Source organism: Pyrus communis, chromosome 15 (assembly GCF_041283825.1).
Source record: "Pyrus communis isolate YQ-2024b chromosome 15, ASM4128382v1, whole genome shotgun sequence".
Taxonomy (NCBI): Eukaryota; Viridiplantae; Streptophyta; class Magnoliopsida; order Rosales; family Rosaceae; genus Pyrus; species Pyrus communis.
In genome coordinates, this window is record NC_142579.1 from 4484427 (window position 1) to 4505244 (window position 20818).

At 39.5% G+C, this 20818-nt stretch overlaps 1 protein-coding gene and 1 long non-coding RNA gene across 3 annotated transcripts; both read right to left on the reverse strand.

Moving 5' to 3' along the window:
- Window positions 1-357: 357 nt before the first annotated feature.
- Window positions 358-1930, reverse strand: LOC148690402 (uncharacterized). Its single transcript, XR_015956731.1, has 2 exons — window positions 1791-1930; window positions 358-554 (listed from the first exon to the last, which is right to left on the reverse strand). It is a non-coding gene; the product is annotated as an uncharacterized LOC148690402 (long non-coding RNA).
- Window positions 1931-3492: 1562 nt separating this feature from the next.
- On the reverse strand, window positions 3493-19383 carry LOC137708689 (E3 ubiquitin-protein ligase UPL2). Of its 2 annotated transcripts, none has more exons than XM_068447817.2 (17): window positions 19110-19383; window positions 18763-18889; window positions 16561-16656; window positions 16280-16486; window positions 9578-16142; window positions 8385-9484; window positions 7991-8293; window positions 7708-7906; window positions 7330-7595; window positions 6923-7221; window positions 5432-6551; window positions 5206-5352; window positions 4994-5074; window positions 4675-4900; window positions 4445-4584; window positions 3939-4045; window positions 3493-3774 (listed from the first exon to the last, which is right to left on the reverse strand). In XM_068447817.2, the coding sequence occupies exons 2-17, from the start codon at window positions 18856-18858 to the stop codon at window positions 3672-3674; spliced, it is 11055 nt and encodes a 3684-aa protein (XP_068303918.2). In that variant the 5' UTR covers window positions 18859-18889; window positions 19110-19383; the 3' UTR covers window positions 3493-3671. The 2 variants fall into 2 exon arrangements, with proteins under 2 accessions (XP_068303918.2, XP_068303927.2); XM_068447826.2 differs by having other exon boundaries at window positions 18763-18886; window positions 19110-19268.
- Window positions 19384-20818: the final 1435 nt, after the last annotated feature.

Here is a 20818-nt window from a genome sequence, read left to right on the forward strand (position 1 = left end):
CCTATTCACACGTTGGCACAGGTGTTAAGTGCGTAAGTGGCAAATTGAACAAAATATGTTATATACTTTTCATGTGGGATAATTAGATCCTAACATTCCACCACGCTTTTTTATCCAACATTCTCGTTGGCTCACACCACTTACACGTTAGGATCTAATTCTCTCACATGAATAATGTGTGCGTTTATTACATATTTTGTTTCAATTAGTAATGTGTGCATGACACGCCCTGATCTCGATGTCCAAGGGACATTGGGATGGCCACGTGCTGGCCGACACCCGAGGGTGACGCAAGCCATTTAATGAATGCATATGCTGAGAACATGTAAATCATGCATATAAATTTTTTGTTCGAACTACATAAAATAATATACTAATATTCAACTACCAACAATGATAAAGATAGTGATAGTGCATGACATGTTCAGAGCATACATCTAATTCACAATACAACAGAAGGTGTTATTACAATGATGTCAAAGCAGAGATGAAGGCACAATATCACTAGTAGGGGAATGCCTCGTCGCTCGAATTGTAAGCCTCATTCCTATATCCTGAGGGGGCGCAAAACAAACATGAGTGGACCAAGTTGATATATATATATATATATATATATATATATATATATATATAAATACTGAAACAATTATTCAACAACGTACTAACCACCAAAGTTTTATGGAAATTTAATAGCATAATATGTAATAAGTTTTCCGAAAACCCTAGCATGCCATAAAACCTTCATAAAACATACATCATATATAGTGTGCTAAGTAGTGGTATCAAATAGCCCGTAGGCACTACATTTCTCGGCCCGAAGCTAGTGCATATATCTCTCAGCCCGAAGCCATCTACATATATCTCCCTCGGCCCGAAGCCAGAACAGTAACCACTAGATATGCACAAAACATTGAATATAATATTTCCAACATAAGTACATATATCTCAAAAACATCTTCATAGTATATAGTCATCCATCATATATACTATAAAGAAGTGTAAAAACATGTTCATAAATAGTATATAGTCATCCATCATATATACTACAAAGAACAATATTTCGATAAAGTATGATATTCCAAAATATTCTCAGTAAAGCATGATAACCATATAAAGTAAATCCAATAAAACGTTACCATTAAATCATGTTTTTCATGTACGCATTTCTATTACTAAAACATGCATTTTAGAAGGGGTCCACTAACAGATACTCCGTCGTCGAAAAGCTGCAGGAAATAAGAAGGACGGAATCACAGCCAATAATTGCACCTAAGCACATAAAGGGTCCAATTAATAAAACTATACTCAAACGATTGAATTTTGGAAAACGGACGTCATAAACAGATTCAGGACGTCAAAAAACATAAAGGGGGACCTCAGGTACCCCCACGCATAGCCATTGGTCGCAGGAAAGTTGGTCGGAAAATTCACCGGTGCCGTCGTCCAAGGGTCAACGGGCCAAAGGCCCGAGTTCTCACGGCCCAAAGGTCTGGGGTCCAAGGGTTTTGGGTTTGGGTTTTATTAAGCCCTGGGCTTGAAAGCCCGGCCCAAGATAAAGGGTTTTGGGGTTTAAATAAAAGGGGTTTGGGTTTGTAAATGGGTTGGGCTTTGTAGCCCGACCCAAAACTCTAGGCTAGAGGACTTGGGCTTCTAGGTTTGGGTCAACCACCCCGTTTCTCGCCAAGGAAGAAGGCCGGAGCCTTCCGAGCTCCGGTCAACATCGATTGGCCACCCTACCTTTCGATCTAACTATCAAAACGAAGGTAGAGAGGAGAAGGAGAGATTAGTACCTGAGATTCATCGTGAAATGGCCGGAGGTGGCCAGATCTTTGCTCAAGACCCACGGGGCTCGCCGAAGTCTCGAAGCCCTACTCCAATTCCCTTGGTGCTTCACAAAGGCGATGGGGAGAAAGAGAGAGAGTCCTCGCAAGGTTGGTGGTGGTGGTGTGATCGTCGCCGGTGGGTGTGGGTGTGCGAATGGGTGCGTGTGTAGATCAGGGAGAGTGAGAGAGTTTGTCCGAAAGAGGGAGAGAGAGTGAGTGAGTGAGCTAAGAGAGAATGAAGGGGTGAGTTAGGGTGGTGCCACATGGCAAGCTGAGAGATGAGGAGAATCTTAAAAGAGGATCTGGAATGGGTAAGGATAGGGGACAAGATCGTTATTTCATAAATTGTTAAAATAAAATGTAAAATTTACAATTTATTTGGGGGTGGAGTTTCACAGTGCGTTTGTTTATTTTTTTTTCAAATTTTTTTTTTTAATTTTGAATTTTTTTTATTGGTTTAGAAATTCTTTGATTCTCTCTGATGGAGAAAAAAGTTTGAGTGAAAAAAAAAAAAAAATTTACAAATATTCTTTTCAAACAAGCACCCAATCTATTGAACTTGTCACATCTGGTAAGCCCTAATTAAATTTATGTTAATAACTATGCTTATTTTGTCTCCAAAACTAATAAAAGGTCATAGAAGCATGGCTTCCACCAACTACCACAACCTCCCCATCAGGCCATCACCTCCAAACCCAATGCACAACCACCAACTCCACCTTACAATTCAATCGAACCAACACTGAGAAGAAGGTCATGGAGGTTGCTGAAATGGTATGGACTACCATAATGCAGGCACAAGCATCTTCACGACTCACTTGATATTCCCGATCTTCATTTTTTTTTTATTCATTTATTTGTGAATTTGTTTATTTATTTCATCTTCATGTCTTTTTTTTTAAGTTATTTTTATTATTATTTTAATATCCAAGTAAGCTAAAAAGTGGGACCCCTTGTTGCCATTGTACATTTAACAGAAAAATTAACTGAGGCTCAATCGATGTGATATTTTTAATAGGTTAGGTATTTGTTTGGAATGTTTAAAAAGATCGAGATCAATTTGGAATGACTCTAAAAGGTTACATGTTTTAGGTACTGAATCCTTGATATAATGAATATATTTATACTGCGGAGTGGAGAGAGTCATTTATGAGATTCGAACTTAGGACATTACATACAAGTGAAGATGAATACCAATAGACCACTAAAATTGTTAGTACTAAGGACGTCACTTACAAGTGAAGATGAATACCGATAGACCACTAAACCATAGTACTAAGTGGCATATGCATTATAAAATCAACAATGTTTCATTTCTTTCATGTATGAATTTAAAATTGGGTCTTTTAATATAGTTTACCCATGTTGATTATATTTAATGTGACCGTGGGGCGTTTACTTCTCTTTGACGCATAGAAAAATTTACAACGCAACATCCCCAAAGGTTGAAAGGGAATTGTTTCTAGAGGTCGGAAGTTGGAGTGCCCCATGCCCATGATACCAGAAAATGAAAAAAACGAAAACGTTACAAGGCATTATGATACTGGAAAATGAAAAAACCGAAAAGGTTACAAGGGCGTTCATAACGACGGTGGTGTGGAGGAGATGGAGAGAGATTCGGCTTCAAAAAAACAGTGATCAAACATTAAAATGACTTGTGAAAGCGAAATGGCAAAAAATAACTGCCAAAAGCACTTTTCATTGCGAAAAAGAAACGACTGTACAGTATATAATGTATCAAGAAAAACTCAATCATCTCGTACGACCATTTACCACTTCCCCCTTCCATGAGATCTTTTAACAAGATTGATATTATCTACACGGTGATAACTTAAAGAACAAGGCTCTTTAACCAAATCCAAACCCTTCGTTGGCCTCGTGAATCGCAAGAAGCAATCTCTCCTCAAGATGTTCTTTAGAAGGATACTCCGGTAGATCCAACTGGTTGAAGCTGCACAAATAAGTAAATTTATTCAATAAGCTGTGCACTCGCAATTGGATAAACTTAATTTGGAGGCTAGAAGTTAGAGCGAAAAGTTTCAAACGGCATCTGATAACTCAAACAGATAACGGAGTAACATATTCAAGAAAAAATGACATGAGAGTCTAAGTTACCAAGTATGTGCAGATGGCAAGTGGTCTGCACTTCCATATGCCTTGTGTATCTGAAATTTCTGTGAGCCCGAGATCCCTTGAAGTGCACTAAAACCTTCTAAAGGCACCTGAACAATACGGAGCACCAATGCTCAGACCACATCTTATACAAGAAATATGGTAGATATCATAATACATCGCGAAATTATGTCAAATGTGAAAGGAAGTCATGTATAATAAATAAGAAAACAAGATATCACTAGCACGGGATACAGGAACAATTTAACTTGTACAAGACCCATGCATTCAAAAACCTTTCCACATGTTCAGATTTTGCTATGCCATGAATATAACCGCTTGACCACCGCATTTTTTAATTCCAACGCCAGCTTCCAAAATAATTCTACGGTACGACTTAAACAAAAGGGGAAAAAAAAAAGCATGAAGCAGTAATAAATTTATGAATGTTTTCTCTCAATTACATCCCAGTTCAAGAGTAAACGAAGAAAACAAGTGCAAACTAATACCTTAGAGGTGCCAGTTACAAACTGCAATAGACGGGCTTTATCCTCCTTGCTAAAACCTTGGGCAACCTCCCAAAACCACTGAATGACAGGAGATGCAGGGCTGTATCCAGAATATTCGGTATTTGCCCTCATGTCATCCACTGAAATACATGGAAAAATAAATCTTTATGAGAATGCATGTCCTGTTAAAGGTAGAGAAGAGGGGAAACGGAGTTGACATGGGAACTCACAATCAATATCTGGAAGCCCACTGATCAAAAGTTCCAGTTCCTTGTCGTTAAAAATAGATATTAATCCCTTTGTGATTAGTTCAGTGAATCCTTCCAAAAAAGCAGTTATCTGAGGACGAATGGCGGTTGTTAACCGATGCTCAGCAACTAAATCAACATATCGGTGCTTATTTTCTTCCGTAACTTTGATGTTCCGGCCACCAGGAATCAGTTCATAGTCTGTTACCTGCATTATGTTCAACAAAATTAGTATAATAAATGTAGTCCTTAAAACAGAATATTAGTTCATCAGGGTAATGGGAGAGGAAAAATTCGTTACTTCTGTCCTTTCATATAATATCAGCTTTTCCTCGTCAGCATCAATGCTGAAAGTAAGGTCCAGTACATCGCTAATATCATTCTGTAAAACGATCGCCAAGCAAGGAGTAGGTGAGAAAGAGAGTCAATAACTTAATTGAAAAATGAAAGCGAGAAAGTGAAAGTGAGAGTGAGTGCAAGCGAATGTAGGGAAGTTGCTAGATTTCTACATACCTCAAGCATCCACTTGAGGTTTTTAAAGTAATCAGGATCGATGGCCTCTATATCATGATAAGTGACCTTTGCCTCCAAAATATGCTTGTAGAAAGATCGAGTAAAATGAACATCCAGTAACTGGCCATCAAAGAGTGCTTTCCCAACCTGTAAAAGATTCGTCAGATAAAACTTCTAGCAAAACAACTCAATCCAACAAGAGCAACTAAACAACTCTGGTACTCACCACTCGCCCAACAAACTTGAAATACGAAAGATGTTCTGTTTGGTAAACAGAGTTCGGATTCGGCTGAAATGTTGATTCATTGCCCACAGTTGTAAATAGTAGTGCTCCCTTGTCAAAAATAACCCTGGACAACAACTGATACCATTCTCGAGTAAGTCCACCTGCATCAATACCTTCCTCTCCTTGAAAGTGAACTGTCAATCTCCCCCTCAAATCTTCAGCTGATCGCATGCGAAGTTGGTTATATGAATCTTCAAGTATGTATGCCCTTCTTACTGAAATTCTCAAAGGACTATGATGGTGATCATGCTGATGCTTTATTTTTGATCTGAAGTGAGCACGCTTGTTGTCGAAATCAATAAAGCGTGGAACCTTAAGCATGAGTGAGAAAGACTTTTCTAACAAACCAGGATTTTGACGAATAAAAGCATTTAGCAATTTCCTATGTTTCTCTGAGAACTTCAGAAAAGCAACATGTTTTTCATCAACTTTCAAAGAGGAACCTGATGTTTTCTGGTGGCCAGCAGATGTACTGGCATCTTCAACCTCAGAAACTGCAGCAACACCAAAGTCATTACCAGGGCCTGGCTGCCCAGGATGCAATTTCTCACAAACCACAAAGAAAGATTCTATGTATGGTAAGATGTTTTGGGTGCCGGCAGGCAGCGGAGGAATTACACCAGATGGCTTAGATGTAGAAGCTCGATATGAAGTCATCGTATCAGGGGCAGAATCTGAATAGCTCTCTATCTTACTTATGCAAGTGCTCAGCTCCAGCCACAAAGGTTCCAAAGCCGCATTTATGTCCCAAACTTGAGAAAGAGAAAGAGTATGCTCCTTTTCTGCAAGAATCTGTGCGTCCTTCTCTTTCTCCATCAGAGAAGCAACAAGGGAACTTAATGCCTGCAGAACTCTTAAGATTGCAGCTCCAACAGAAGACATGGCACTGAGGAGTGCTGTCACCGTTTCACCAAATGTGTGCAACTCATTCCTAGCAGCTCTAGTCAAATTTCTAACAGCCTCTGCTAGCTCAGTAATAAACAGGTTTGAATGGGTAGGAACAATTGCCACCAACTTCTTCATTACCTCCGCTACAAGAGTATATGCATTATCTGACAATCTGGGTTGAAAACAAAAAATGTCAGCAACCAAGATATGCGTAACTGCAATTTACATAAGACTAACCTTGTAATCAACATAAGTGTTACAATGAAGGAGCAGGATAAGACAATACAAGTATCTCCAGAAAAGTAGTCTTAGTTAATACATTGTTATTGAAAAAGAGACGACAATTATAAAATAAAATAAAGATGAACAACGAGAGTGGACAGACAAAACACAGCCATCTCGTAAACACCCTAACATTAACCATGAAGCAGCCCCTTCCCAATAACAAGGAGTACAATTTGAGAAATTAAAAAAAGATAAGAAAATGTTCCTAGTAATTAAACAATTAAGCTACCAGAAAAATAGAAGTTATAATTTCCATACCCTTCTCGTGCAAGCAGTGAGCATAGGAGGCGAAGTTCTTCTTGTGGAAGGTTAATCAGAACACTAGCGGTATCACATTTGCTATCAACACCAGAAGTTGTTGGTTTGGAGGAATCAACCACCTTATCTGGCATACCAACCATAACAGCAGCAGTCCCACCAGATTCTGTATTCATCTCAGCATCTGAAGTCGAAATTTGAGGGGCAGACGATTGCTCAGAAACAGAAACCCCAACCCCAGATTTGACAGATGGTTTGCTTTCAGCATTATCAATGATGACCTCCAATAAGTTAAGAAGCTGCATAAAGAATTTAAGGATGAAAGTAAGTCCACATTACTACAGTTTCGCATAGCAGTATAAATCCCTCCACACAAAAACAAAATAATAACCAAATAAGATTTTCACCTGTTCAAGATGAGCTATACTTCTGAACAAGTAAAGGGGTTGATTCAAGAGGCTCAAAAGCAAAGCAATAGATAAATATCCTTCCTGATGACTTTTCTTTGGCCCAGTCTCTTCAACAACCATCACAGCTTTGCCACGTCCATGATCGATATTATCTGTTTCTTGTGGGAGAGAAAAGTGAAGCAAAATCTTTGCCACATTAGGATGATGTCGAGCCAAATAAGTCAGAGTTTCAAGAATTCGCCGAGATAACAATGGCGGAACACCTATAGAGTAACAGGCAATGTTAGAACCGATGACCAAATTAGCTGCTACGGTATAATCCCACAGTTACATCCTCACATATCTCAAACAAATCATCCATAAAGGAGATCTTACCAGATTGAGTGCGTGAACAAATCACATTACTCTGGCAAGCATAAAGCCGATACGGAGGCTCAGCAGTAGTTGAGTGATCAACGGACTTTCTTGTATCAAGCATTAGCATGTCCATGAGAATTTTCACAAGCGAATTTCGGGTTTCATTATGAGCACATAAATTCAACAGAAGCTTCTGCAGCTGACCTTTATACAGCGGCTGTAAAATTGTGACAATCAGTTTCTAGTATGAAAAGGAAAATAAAAATAAAAACGAATAACTACTATTACACTCATATACTACCTGAAAAACACGAAGAACCCTAATGATTGCATGCAGAGCTTCTGTGTCAACTAATGGAGCGCCTTCGGCTTCAACTACCTTGGCACCAATTGATCTACGTGACGCAATGCTTCCCCCAACCCTGTCCAGGCTAGATCCCATGCTTTCACCTGGTCTTGAAGTCTCACCCCTACGGTTTCTAGGATACATACCAAACAGGGTACGATTATAACGATGGGCAAATCTTTCACGTAACATGTTTGCCTCCGCAACTAGAGCAGGGGTAAGATTGGCCAGTATAGCGTCAGATGAAGTCAAGAGAACCTGAGTACATAAACCAAAAACAAAATATTACAGCTTGAATTACAAATTTGATTATGAATTTAATATAGCCCAAGGAACCTGAATAACGTACTTCTTCACGCAACTCTGAAGGAAATGTTGCAATTATTGAGACTGTGTCCATTTCAACTGGTTGACCTTCGAGTTCCTGAGACTGATGTAGCCTTTGAGCTTGCTGTTGGGCTAAAACTTCTGCTCTGATATCAGGAGGAAGAGCAGCAAGGAATTCAGGATCAATATCTCCAGCATTTTGTGGCTCAGCATTTGACTGTGGAGCTGCTTGACCCTGCTGTGCTGAGAGAACTTCAGCACGCAACTCCTCAGGAAGGGCATCCAAGAAAGCAGGGTCAATTGCCCCAGAACCGGAGTCACTGTTAAGTTGCTGTTCTGCTGCTGGACCCTCCTGATCCGCCTCACGGCTAGAATTTTCAGACACTTCAGTTACGCTGTGTAGAGAAACATCTCTTGCACTGACAGTGGCAGAATTCCCAAAAGATACATTTGTTCTTCTTGCTCGAGTTGCCTGTGAATCACCAAGTGGCATTCTATCAGAAGAACCTTGCCTCTCTGCTCCATCATCATGACCGTCAGCACTCCCAATTTCAACATCAAGGCTACGAAGGCTCTCCCCTAAAGTTGCTCCACTTCCACCACTTTCTTGGCTCACAGCTTCTACATCCCTCACAGCTGCATCATTGTGTTCAAACTGCATCTCAACGGACTGAGGATGCATGCTAGACATGTCCATTGCTTGTAGAGATTCACTCACTGTAGTTGGTCTCAAATCAGCATTTCCAGAGTCATCAATTGTCTCCGGAGGAGGCAGGCTTCCACTCTCAATAGTGACATTGTTCTCAACGGGAACTTCAGGCCTGACACCTGTTTGTGGTTGTAACTCTAAAGCTTCCGCTGTGTTCTGAGGATCCACTGCTTTTGTCTTATTCTCTTCAGGTGTCTTGTCAGCCATGGGTCGCCTCAATTGGGACACAAGCAAATCCTCAAGTCCTTGTGGCACTGAACTTGGATTTGATCCACCAACTTGCTGGTTATCATCCATCCACAAATTCAATCGGTGTCCATGACGCCCATTCCTCAGTGATCGGAAAATATTATCCAATCTTGACGACGTGACCTCTGAGTTTAAATCTTGTAATACCATATCACGGGCATTCTCTGGAAGCCAGGAACCCACCATCAGAGAAGAGAATTACCAAAATAATATATCAAATACAAGAAGTAACCTCAAAAGCATTTAAACATATTTACCCGATTGTCTAGGCAGGGTTGACGACAGCGACAAAGGTCCAACCAGAAGAGGGTGCCTTGATGGAGTGGCATTCTCGCCAGTTCTTCCCAAAAGACTGTAAATAGAAGTAGTGCGCCCTTGACGTCTAGAACCAAAAACTTCAACTGGCATTACCTGAAGTCCTTCATTAGGAAAACCAGGATCTCTACCAAAAACCTCAATACGGTCGAAAACATTAATCCCATTTATGCCTTCCTCCAGCCTCAGTATAACTCCATCTTCCTCATCATCATCTTCTTCATCATCTTCCTCTAATACTTCCTCATCAAACTCATCATCATCAATCTCATGATCATCTTGGTCAGTGTCAGGATGTGGCAGGTGATGCACACCATCTTCCAGATCATTACGCTCCTCATCATCGTCATCTTCATCGTCATCTACTTCATTTCCATCATCCTCAGACATATCTTCATCCTCCTCCTCGTCATCGTCATCAAGATTCTCTTGCTCGTGAGGTTGAATTTCAAACCGTATACCCATAGTATCAATGCCATTTTCAAGACCCCTTGTTTCCTCAGAGTTTTCACGCATATATTCATCTTCATTTGCAGGAGCAAAACCTCCATCGAGATCTTGGTCATGTTCCATATCATCCGTCACAGCCTCAGAACCACCAAAGGACTGGACCGCGTTGTAAGACTCAATGTGCTCAGCTGGACCAGAATCACGGCGGGACTGGGATGGTGTTTCCATAGATTGGGATCTCTCACCAATATTGTCTGTCCTTCCCAATTGATTATGATCAGGAGGTTTGGTAGAATTGTCACCCTTACCAGAATTTGAGTCAGCAGAATGAACATGTTCTTTGGTTACCAACTCAAGAGCTTTGAGAAGACCAGTAACAACTTTAGGTGAGTCAGCATGGTCCAAGTCCAGCATTTGGAGAGTTCGAGTCAATGACCCGACCAGGCCAACATCTATAAAAGTGACAGAAGCTTCAGCGGAAATGTATGAACCAGTAGGAGTACGGGCAGCCAGAACATCATTAAGTAGATCACAAAAAGCTTGTATTTCGTTGTTAGGCGACCGGAAACCATTGCATGATTCTACAAATTCATTAAAGACTAAACTGATCTCGTTAAAAACTCTCCTCCTTGCCTCAGAAGAACGAACACAGGATGCAACTAAAAACTGGCTAGCCCTACTTGCTAATTTGTGCCTCCAGTCACCATCTGCTTTCTTTTCCTTCTTGGCACTGCGTGAATATGGAAGAAACTTATGAAGAACATGGTGAAATATTCCACCAGTGCATACAGCAGTAGGACCCTTTAGACTGGGGGCCCTGTAACTGCTAATTTCAGCATCTTTCCGAAGCAGAACATGTGCAGATGAAGCATACATTGATAAGATCTCAGTTAGAAGCTTCAAAACAAATACAACCTTTGCAAGAGATGCAGGAGCTTCTTGGGTACAAGTTTTGTTATCCTCAGACACTGAGGCAATTGCTTTACCCTTCCCTTTTGTAGCAGCAACATCAATATCCATGTCCGTTGAAGGTGGTGCATCAGTGACAACATTATCCTTAGACGGCGGTACATAAGTACACACAGAATCTAGAAGAAGCTCAATCACAGAGACAAAACTCGGGGGGTACTTTCGATGCACTTTTGCACTTTTTGAATCATGAACCTTGCCGTGTCCATTGCCAGAAGCTACTGAATTTATATTACCCAGAGCAGCTTTACTATCAGCCATTAGTGTTTTGTCTTTATCCAAAGATTTATCCTTCTCTTTTTCCTTTTCCTTGCTTTTATCTTTCTCACGATCTTTCAGCAAAACAATGTAAGGCCTTTCACCAACCATCTCAACTTGACAAATAGACTGAGCAGCACGCATAAATATCACAGGATCACGAGAAATTGCAGAACTTAAACTCGATAAAAAATTGCGGGGAGAAACCCTACCATTAGAATGCCTGTTCGCAGCTGCCACAAGGCTGTGCCTAATCTCAAATTCCATTGCCTGCTGAAGAGTTTGAGGATCTTCCAGAACATGACGGATAATGGTAGCAGCAATATTGTCAAACCCAGGAAAGAGGCAACTTGTTGGCAAAGAAAGCAGTAAACTTAAACCCCCGGCATCAAGAAATTGAACAGCAACAGCATGAGTTTTTGTGAGAGTAGAGCAAAGCTGCAGAACAGCATGCATTGTTTCAGAAGGAAGCTGGTTCCTGATGCAAGAACAAGCTATCTCAATAAGCCTCTTCTGCTCTTTCATTTCTATATGCTTTGAAGATAATCCCAATGCAGACTGCAACTCATTTTGCTTGTCCTCATCAATGCTAAGTGGTGTTTGGTGGCTACTGATACCATCCTTCTTCAACTGTTCTGCAATTTCAGGGTTCAGTTTTTGATCCACCTGCAACAGCCGATCAACAGCAAGAAAAGCCGTTGTTGCCCACTTTGGAACTTCATGTTTCTCCCTGCCAACTGAACCAGAATCCCACTGGAAGAGTAGGTCTGATGCAACTTTCACAAGACCATTCTTCGAGGCAAGTTCTCGTGCAATTGCGTCTTCTTGAAGAATTAAAGCAAGAACGTGAAAAAGAGCAGATAGCAAAGTACTTTTTCCACTGTCAAAACATAAACTACATTCTTTAATCTGATCAACAATGAAAGAGATGATATTAGGCCGATATTGACCATCATTTTGGGAGCATATCATTACTAGCAGGTCTCGAACTGGAAAAGCTAGAGGCTCCTTCATCTGCAGAAGCTTTGCACATGTAGATATCAACTCCTCAACAGGAGGAAGTTGGACTATCTCTTCTTCAAGCTGCTGAGCATTCTCATTTGCAACAGCTTCCTTAGTGTCTGATTCATTACCCAAAGACATGGCAAGTGCCCGAGCAAGTTCATTGTCTTCTTCAGTCTCTTCTTGATGGGAAAACAACCACTCCATTGCCAACTCCACACTATTTGATCCAACTTGCCTCAGAGCTTCTTCTGCCCTAGACCTGGTAAAGCCCATCTCCACAATCATTGAAATAGTTGTCTCATTAGGAGGGGGGCCAGTAATACGGGCAGTGTTGCTGCTACTAACATTCTTCACTTCAACCCCAGAGTATACATGCCTGATTATAGAAATAACGGTACTAATAAAATCATAACTACAATCAACAAACTGAGGATGAGTCCAAAGAGGAAGAATTGCTTTCAGTACCATGGACTGGAGGACCTTTACAAAGGTCTCAGCATCGCGCGGGAAAGGAATATTTCCATTTGCCAGGGGTTGTGCTAGCAAGTGTTTTGTGAAAGGAGATAAAATGAAAGAAGATGTCACTAGGTGGTCCATAAGTTTACCATAGCTAGCTAAAGGACCATAAATCCATGAATGGTCAATATCTTCCCTTTCATCCTGCTTTGAATTCCCATCATCTGTTTCCATGGGGGATGCAGGAGCCCTAACTGTGAAGAGCAATTCACTGGTAGCTACAAATGTCTTCAAAACTGACTGGATAACTCCATGACCATATAAGCAATTTAGTAAAACAGCATTACATGAATCTGCTCTCTCCAGTAGACTTACATCAATGAAATCAATAACTTTACCAAAGTACCGACATTTTGTTGATATGGAATCCTTGGATCCAGAAGAATTAGCAGGCCCTTCGAAGTTCAAGTGATCAAATGCAATGGACGCAAAAGTAGACGCCACAGATTTTGCAGCAGGAGAAACATTCACTATATCATCCCGTCGACGAGAAGGTACCGACATGACCTTCCCCATCTCTTGAAACAGATGGGTAATGTGAAAAGAAAGTGATCTCACCATGTCACAGCAAGAAGTATAATATGACCTCTGCTGGTCATACTCCTTTTTATTAAGAGGACCAACAGCATCTGAAGACCCAGAATGTTGGAATTGATGACTGGATCCAATCCGAAGATTTGAAGGACCATCAGAATTTGTCCTTTGTTGAGAACTAGTGGAGCGACCAAGGTCACGGTATAGGCTAATAAGGTCCAGAAACTGGGATTCAATGCTCCAGCCAGAAGTCCTCCTTGTGAGCAACGGGTCAAGGAACTGCCTAAAAGAGTTGAACCTTTGCTCTTCAGTTTCACTTGTATTTGTTTCCGACTGTTGTGACTCAGTGGTAGAACCAGCATTATCATCCTCCACGTCAGACTTTGTATCTTCTAGAAGAGCAATCTGCCAGGAAACTTCACGATGGACACATCCTATATCTTCAAGAACATCCTTGCTACCATTTCCAAATTCCGTAAGCAATGCAGTTACCCAGCGGTTGTCCTTTGAGGCAGCAATAAACAAGAGGAACTCAACAAGAAACAGAGAAGAAAAAATTCCACCATCTGATGCCATCCTAGGTTCCAGTAGAAAGGATCCTGAAACTGCCCCAAATCCAGATAAAGCTTTCTTTAGGTGGTCCCTAAGGGAGGAGCAAAATGCACGGGCAAGGGCAGCAGAGTGATGTTGAGTAAAACCCTTGAAAACCATAGTACTGTGCAAAGCAATAGACATCCCATCAGATGATTGTACAATAGTGGGTTGGAGAAGAAGCTTCAGTAATGCATCAATTCCTGACTTCTCGACAAACAACCGACATGTTTCGGAATTCTCCATTGTTCTGTGGACCAGTATCATCAAATGAAAGATGGATAATTGAATGAACTGCTCATTACTGATCCCATCTGCAGCCGAATCTACAGAATCAACCAGACAGCAATGACCTTCATGTTCTCTATCTTCAGAATCCATTTCCATAGCAGTACTCCCATTTGCCTTTCCTTCTGGCCCTGTATTGTGGCTGTCAGTGAAGGAAGCAATTTTATCAATTATCTCAAGGATGATATCGACACCAGTGCTTCTTAGCGAAGATACATGGCGGAAAAGCTCTTCCACTGCATTTGCCAAAGGAACGATGGCTTCATTCATTGCCGTAACATATTTCTTGCTCGTGAAGATGTCAACAAGAAAGCGTAACGCTAAACTTTCCTTCACAGCCTCCAAGCCTTTGGCATTAAGACAAATAGCGCCAAGACCGTTAGGTACACAAGTAAAAGCCTTTGCGGATGGAAGAATGCCAGCTACAACAGAGGATATAAATGCATCTGGGAGACCCATTTCATGCAAAGCAGAAAAGCAAGTTGGGTCTTTGTGGATAGTTTCACTCAAAACAGTCACTGCGGAGTAATAAATGTCCCCGCCAAATTTGTCCACATTCCTAAATATCAGAGAAAGAGTTGCAGGTAAAGAACTGTCATGGGAGTGTTGCACTCTGGAGGAATTCCCAGCGCCATATGTAGCAGACCCAAGTGCCTTCAATGAAGCTTTGATGAGCCTCTTCTGTGAGTACAGCTGGTTGTCACTGTATCTTGAGCTTTCACCAATAACCATTGAGTTATCATTATCGCCAGCCAAACCAATAACTCTCTGTACCTCAATCTGTAGTCTCTGAGACAAAAGCTCAACTCCCCCTGACTCTTTAAACAGAGACACAGCTGAACTACTGTAATCCATGAGCTTTTGTAGAGTTTTGACAGCAAAACAGACTAGATGCAAATGCAAAGGATCAGAATCTTCCAAAAGTGGCAAGAATGTCGGAACCATGCCTGACCCTCTAATATTGCTCCCTGTAGCTGATGATGAAACCACATGGAGCAGATAGAACTGAAGAAGTGCTTCAACAAAAGCAAGAGAAGTTGGATCATTGGAGTTTTTTAATGATCTAACAGCCCTCTGTAGCACATTCAGGAGTATCATACGATTTCCCCCTGCAAAACTGATACTAGATACACTCAAGATTCGTGCCCGCTCATGAGACGCTGAGTATGCAGCTAACTGAGCACCCAACGCAAGCATTGCCTGTGTTCTGATGGTCCCAGACACCGATTCTTCGGACCGCACAATTCTGATTAATTCATTTGTGTACTCTGGCTCATTAGCAAAGAAGGAATTCAGTTCTACACTGGCATCACTAGACTGAACAAGCACAACAAATGCAAGAAGGCAAATCCTGCTGTACAGCCTACATATTTTCGGAGAACGGAAGGCACGAGCATATCTGACTCTTGTCAGTAGTGAGAACCGGAGTTCAGGAGGTACCCTGTACTCCTCTATATATCGTTTCATTAGCTTTAAATCATCCTCCTTTTGCAAATGCAAATCTGGAATGTTTATAACCCCAAAACTGGAAGAATTATTTACGTTGTTAGAGCTCTCCTCTGTACTTTGGGCATCCCCATGCAATTCAAAATAGAGCGTAGAACCTATTCGGCACTGCAACTTGTGAGAATCATTTTCTACATCAGATGGGAACAAATTGAGCCCGTCATCTTGGGTAGTCTCGTTTGCCATAACACATGAATATAAACCCAATCCCTCTTCCTTGCTTCCCCAGCCCTGTGCCAGAGACAGGAGATAGCTGTTTACAGAACCACAACCGATCATCTTCCCACTGACGTGCATCTTGGAGGGATTTATTTTCACAAGTGCGGAAAGAGTTTCTAATGCAGCTATAAGGACCTCGGGATCTGTTGATGCAAGCAGGAGCTTGAAATGCTGAAAAAGAAATAAAATATTGATACATTATAAAGACACATGGTAAAAACACTTCCGCTAAATCAGAGCCAAAAAATAAATGCAAAGATCAGACCCAAAAAATAAAGCACAATTTTTCATCCGCCAAGAAAACATACCTCTAAGCCATCAAATGAACTCTTGTTATTGCAGTTTTCTAAAATTGTTTGCATCACTCTCAAAATTTGTAGCACAGCATGCTTTGGAAACGGACTATCATCTTCTAAGATTTTATCCGACAACAGTAGATCATTTCTACAAGACAAGTATGTCTTGAAATATGTATCAAAATGCAGAAAAAGCGGCCTCCAATGGTGAAAATTACCCTGAAGTCAAAGCATCATATTAGTAACAGAAAGAATAATAAGAAGAAACTTCACCCAAGAAAAATGAGGAGTACCTTAATGTACTCCCAACGGAAACCGGAAAGAGGTATTGCTATATCTTGTAATGGACATTGTATCACTTTATTGATAAAGGCTTTGATCTTAGGAGGCTGAAACAAAGGAAATGCAGTCATAAGGTATCGCACACTAACGTCAGAAAGAAAATGTAGTCAAAGAAAACTATACTATGTATAACATTAGGTTATAAAGCTATCAGTAATATCCTCAAAGGAGGGGATAAATCTTCCTCGGCTGCAAAATTTCACAACCCTAAAAAGGAAAATATATAACTCTGACATGACTCCTATACCATACAGAGATTATTAACATCAATGAATATTTATATAAAACAAAAATTTATCATGGCTAGGTTGTCTCGATTTTAGAAATTGACATCAGTTGAATCTAGTTGAATCTTATCCTGGAAACAAAATCAATTAAGAGCTTAAGGAAGCTCATTGCCTAACACCAAAATATATATATATATATATATATAATACTAATAATAATAATGGAAACATAGAAGAGGAAGATCCGTACATAAAAGAAAGAAAAGCATCAAATATAACAATAAGAAATACCAAAAAATCTACAAAAAGTAATTTTAACAACTAGAAAACTTATTTACATTAAATATAAAAAGTATCGAACTGATAAAATTACTAGCAACTTTGGGTTTGGAAAAAATTTGTATTATCTCCATAACAACAGAAATAGACTACTTAGGAAATTGAACATATTAAGTTAATGCTGTCCACAATTTATTTGCATCGACTGCAGCAAATAATACCACTGGCATTCTTAAGTTCATACTCCACAAATTCATTGAAGATACTTGGGTCTGCTACTAGCAACTTGTGGTGCATCTTAAGCATGATATGTAAGGTAAATGTACAAAACATAGTGGGACATGGAGAAACTGGGCAATATAACAAGAACCAGTGTAGCACAAATAATTTTGGTGCCATACTCAAACCAGATATAAATCAAATGCACTGTTTCTCAACACTCTACATATACCTGGTTCTTGACCGGTATATCCATATTTAGGGAAAAGAAATAACATGTATCCAATACAAAGTAAAGTGTATAAAATACCAAACTGCAACTTGATCGCTTTAGTATAGTCCTTAGAGATAACAGTAAATCTTACAGAACATGCTCTAACTACAATTTTTTTGGTGTTAAAGAGACACACATACATACATACATATGCATAGAAAGTTACAGAATGGAAGGCTGGTGGTCAAGAAGACCACACAAAACCAACTGCAGCCAATCATAACTAAAAAAGTCAGCAAAAGGGAAAAGAGCAGTCTCCTCTCCCTAAACCCAAACTAGCATAAAGAAGCCTGCCAAACTCTCCAAATTTCACAGAAAGTAGCCTGCCAATGCTCTAACTATCATATAAATAAAGTGCCTTTCTGATTATTGGACTGTATAACCTCCGAACACTTAATGATTCAGAAAAAGTAAATGAAACTGTACATAATTACTTCAATTGCTAGTTTAAGCATTCAGTGCTGAATTTTCAAATATTGTTGTACCGGGATACTCACTAGCATATTCTATCCCTATCCCACACGATGTATAAGATTGTACAAATTATAAGATAAATGAAAAAAATCAGAAAAACAAGATCGAAAAAGGAGAATAGAAAATCTACAAATATACTCCAATCCTTGGTCATCAAATATCAAAATGTAAAACTTAATAATAAGAAAACTATAGTGAAACTAGGAGTGACACGACATGTTATTTTAGAACAACAACACTAGTGCTACTAACAATTATAATAAAGCAATACATCGATTAGAACAAGTATAATTTAGGTAGTAGATTTGTGGATAACCTATATACGAAACAAGCATTGAAAATTCACTTGTACACCAGCAGCCAAACAACCATCTTTAACTTTAAATAACTTTAACAAAAACTAAGCATATAACCAATTCTAAAATTTAAAAAGCACATGTTACAGGCCCAATACAGCCTCCACACAATTTAACCTAGAGTTCGGTTTGCAATGCAGTCCGAAAACCTAAGGGCCTATCTCGAACAACCCTGATGATTCTGATAAAACCCTAATGTTTAAAGGACTAGAATGAGAAAATAAACACAAATCCAAAAATTTGCACGATACACACACATAACAAGTTCAAGGTAAATTTTTTACACTAAACTAGATGAGAGGGAGACGGAGAGAGATAACTCACTGGCTCGGAATCGAGTTTGATGGATGGCCCGAGAGCACCGTCGGCTGAAAGAAGTTGCCGAATCCTCGACGGCAAGTTTGATCTTAGGGTTGTCATCTATTCACCTCAGCTTCCCTACTTCGAACTACTTCAAACCCCCAAAACCAAACACAGAAAAGCAAAATATAAAAACCCACGAAAAGAAAACAAAAATCAAAAGCAAACATGAACAAAATTGGCGGTTTAGGGTAAACCACGAATCCCTAAAACGAGAAAACCCATAAATTTTGGTCCTTGATTGAAAAGGTAAATCAGGTATATACAGCGATAGATACAGAGAGAGAGAGAGAGAGAGCGGAGGGGGATACCTGAGAGGGGAGAGAGACGGAGGCGACGGATGCATACACATCCGAAGACCCAAGGGCCGTACCGAGCAGAGAGACGAGAAAGTCGAGAGATTTGAAGAGAGAGAGAGAGAGAGGCGAAACCCCAAACTGTAAGCGAAGGAGAACGAAGAGAGAGAGAGTATCTATTTGTATTGTTGTGGGCTGTGTGTGTAGGTCTCCCTCTCTTCTTTAGTTGGTTTGTCGAGCATTTTACTCTTTTGATTTTTCGTTTTTATATTTCAAGCCCCGTGGAAACAAGAAAATAAAGTACGTTATGTTGTGTATGGGTGAGACCAACGGAGTCCCTTTGGACCATATGCTTCTAGAGAATTTCAAGGGTTTTTTTCCAACTCTTTGGGCTAAAGTTTTCCCACTCTTTGAGTCTTTGGGATAATAAGTTTTAGGGTATTGGTATTTGTGGCCGCCGTGGTATGTTGTACCCTTGTAAGTTGTAACTTGTTAGCTTTGGAGTATAATTAAAATATCAACAACTAAGTACTCGATTGACACTTGCAATTACAAAGGAAAACATATTCAAATCCCCATCTTTCTTTTTTGTATTTAATTGGAATTTTGAGGGATTTTAACAGATTTAAAAAATCATGGATTTTGATGAAGTTTAATTGATTTCTACGTATATTATGTAAAATTTTGAATGAATACCCTCAAATTCTTAGGGAGAGAGGTGAAATTTGTAAATGCTTAAAATACACTACGAAACCTCTCTAATTCCCTCGAATTCTCCAACTTTTTAAAATCCATTTCTACTTGAATCCACCTAAAATGTTATAAACTAATTTCAAATCCTAATTAAGGGGGTGTATTCAATTAAGAATTTGAGAGATTTTTATGGATTTTTATGGAATTTAATTGATTTCTAAAGATTCCATATAAAATTTTGATTCAATTCCCCTCGAAATCTCATGGGAAGAGGTGAGATTTGTGGATATTTAAAATATATTACGAAATCTCTCCAATTCCCTCTAATTCATCAACTTTCTCAAATTCTTTAAAATTAATTTCTAATTGAATACACCTGAAATATTATAAACTTCTTTAAAATCCTAATTGAATACATCCGGATTTCTAAGGATTTTAATAAATTATTTTAAAATTCTAATTGAATACACTTTGAATTTCAGAGAATCACTTAAAATTCTGATTGAATACCTCTAGATTCATTAAAAGAATTAAAATCTCAATTGAATACGCCCCCTAAATACACCCGAATTCACAGTGAATTTGCATCGATGCAGAAAACACATTCTTTGAAGTGGTAATAACAAAAGCACAAAAGCATGGCATCTTAGATAACGTGAAACATCGATTGCAATTGATGATGAACATGTGACAACTTTGACACAACAAGAACCATTTTACATTGACAAAATTAATCAAATGGAGTAGAGTCGTTCGCTAGTCAATGAGAATTAGAATGCTCATAACTCTTTAATTTGACTTTTCACGTTGTTCTTCATCCAAGTAGATAATCTTTCAATCCCCTTTGCACCAAAAGCTCATATGTACTAGATGATTCCTAAAAAGTAATCAACTTCACAAATTTTATGCAACAGGAACTGCATGATAGACAAAGGGATAAAATTTTGTATCAGGTATAAGGCCATGGGAAGTGACCAAAATTGAGAGTTCATCTTCGAGTAAGATTATAAAGGTCACTCCTAAACCTTACT

Excerpts from the sequence above, each read along its gene's own strand:
- LOC137708689 (XM_068447817.2), bottom strand. The coding sequence starts at position 18,858 with ATGACAACCCTAAGATCAAACTTGCCGTCGAGGATTCGGCAACTTCTT. Across the intron at positions 16,487-16,560 it reads TCCGTTGGGAGTACATTAAG|GGTAATTTTCACCATTGGAG; the intron begins GTACTCCTCATT and ends CTTTGACTTCAG. Across the intron at positions 6,552-6,922 it reads TCACTGCTTGCACGAGAAGG|ATTGTCAGATAATGCATATA; the intron begins GTATGGAAATTA and ends TTTTCAACCCAG.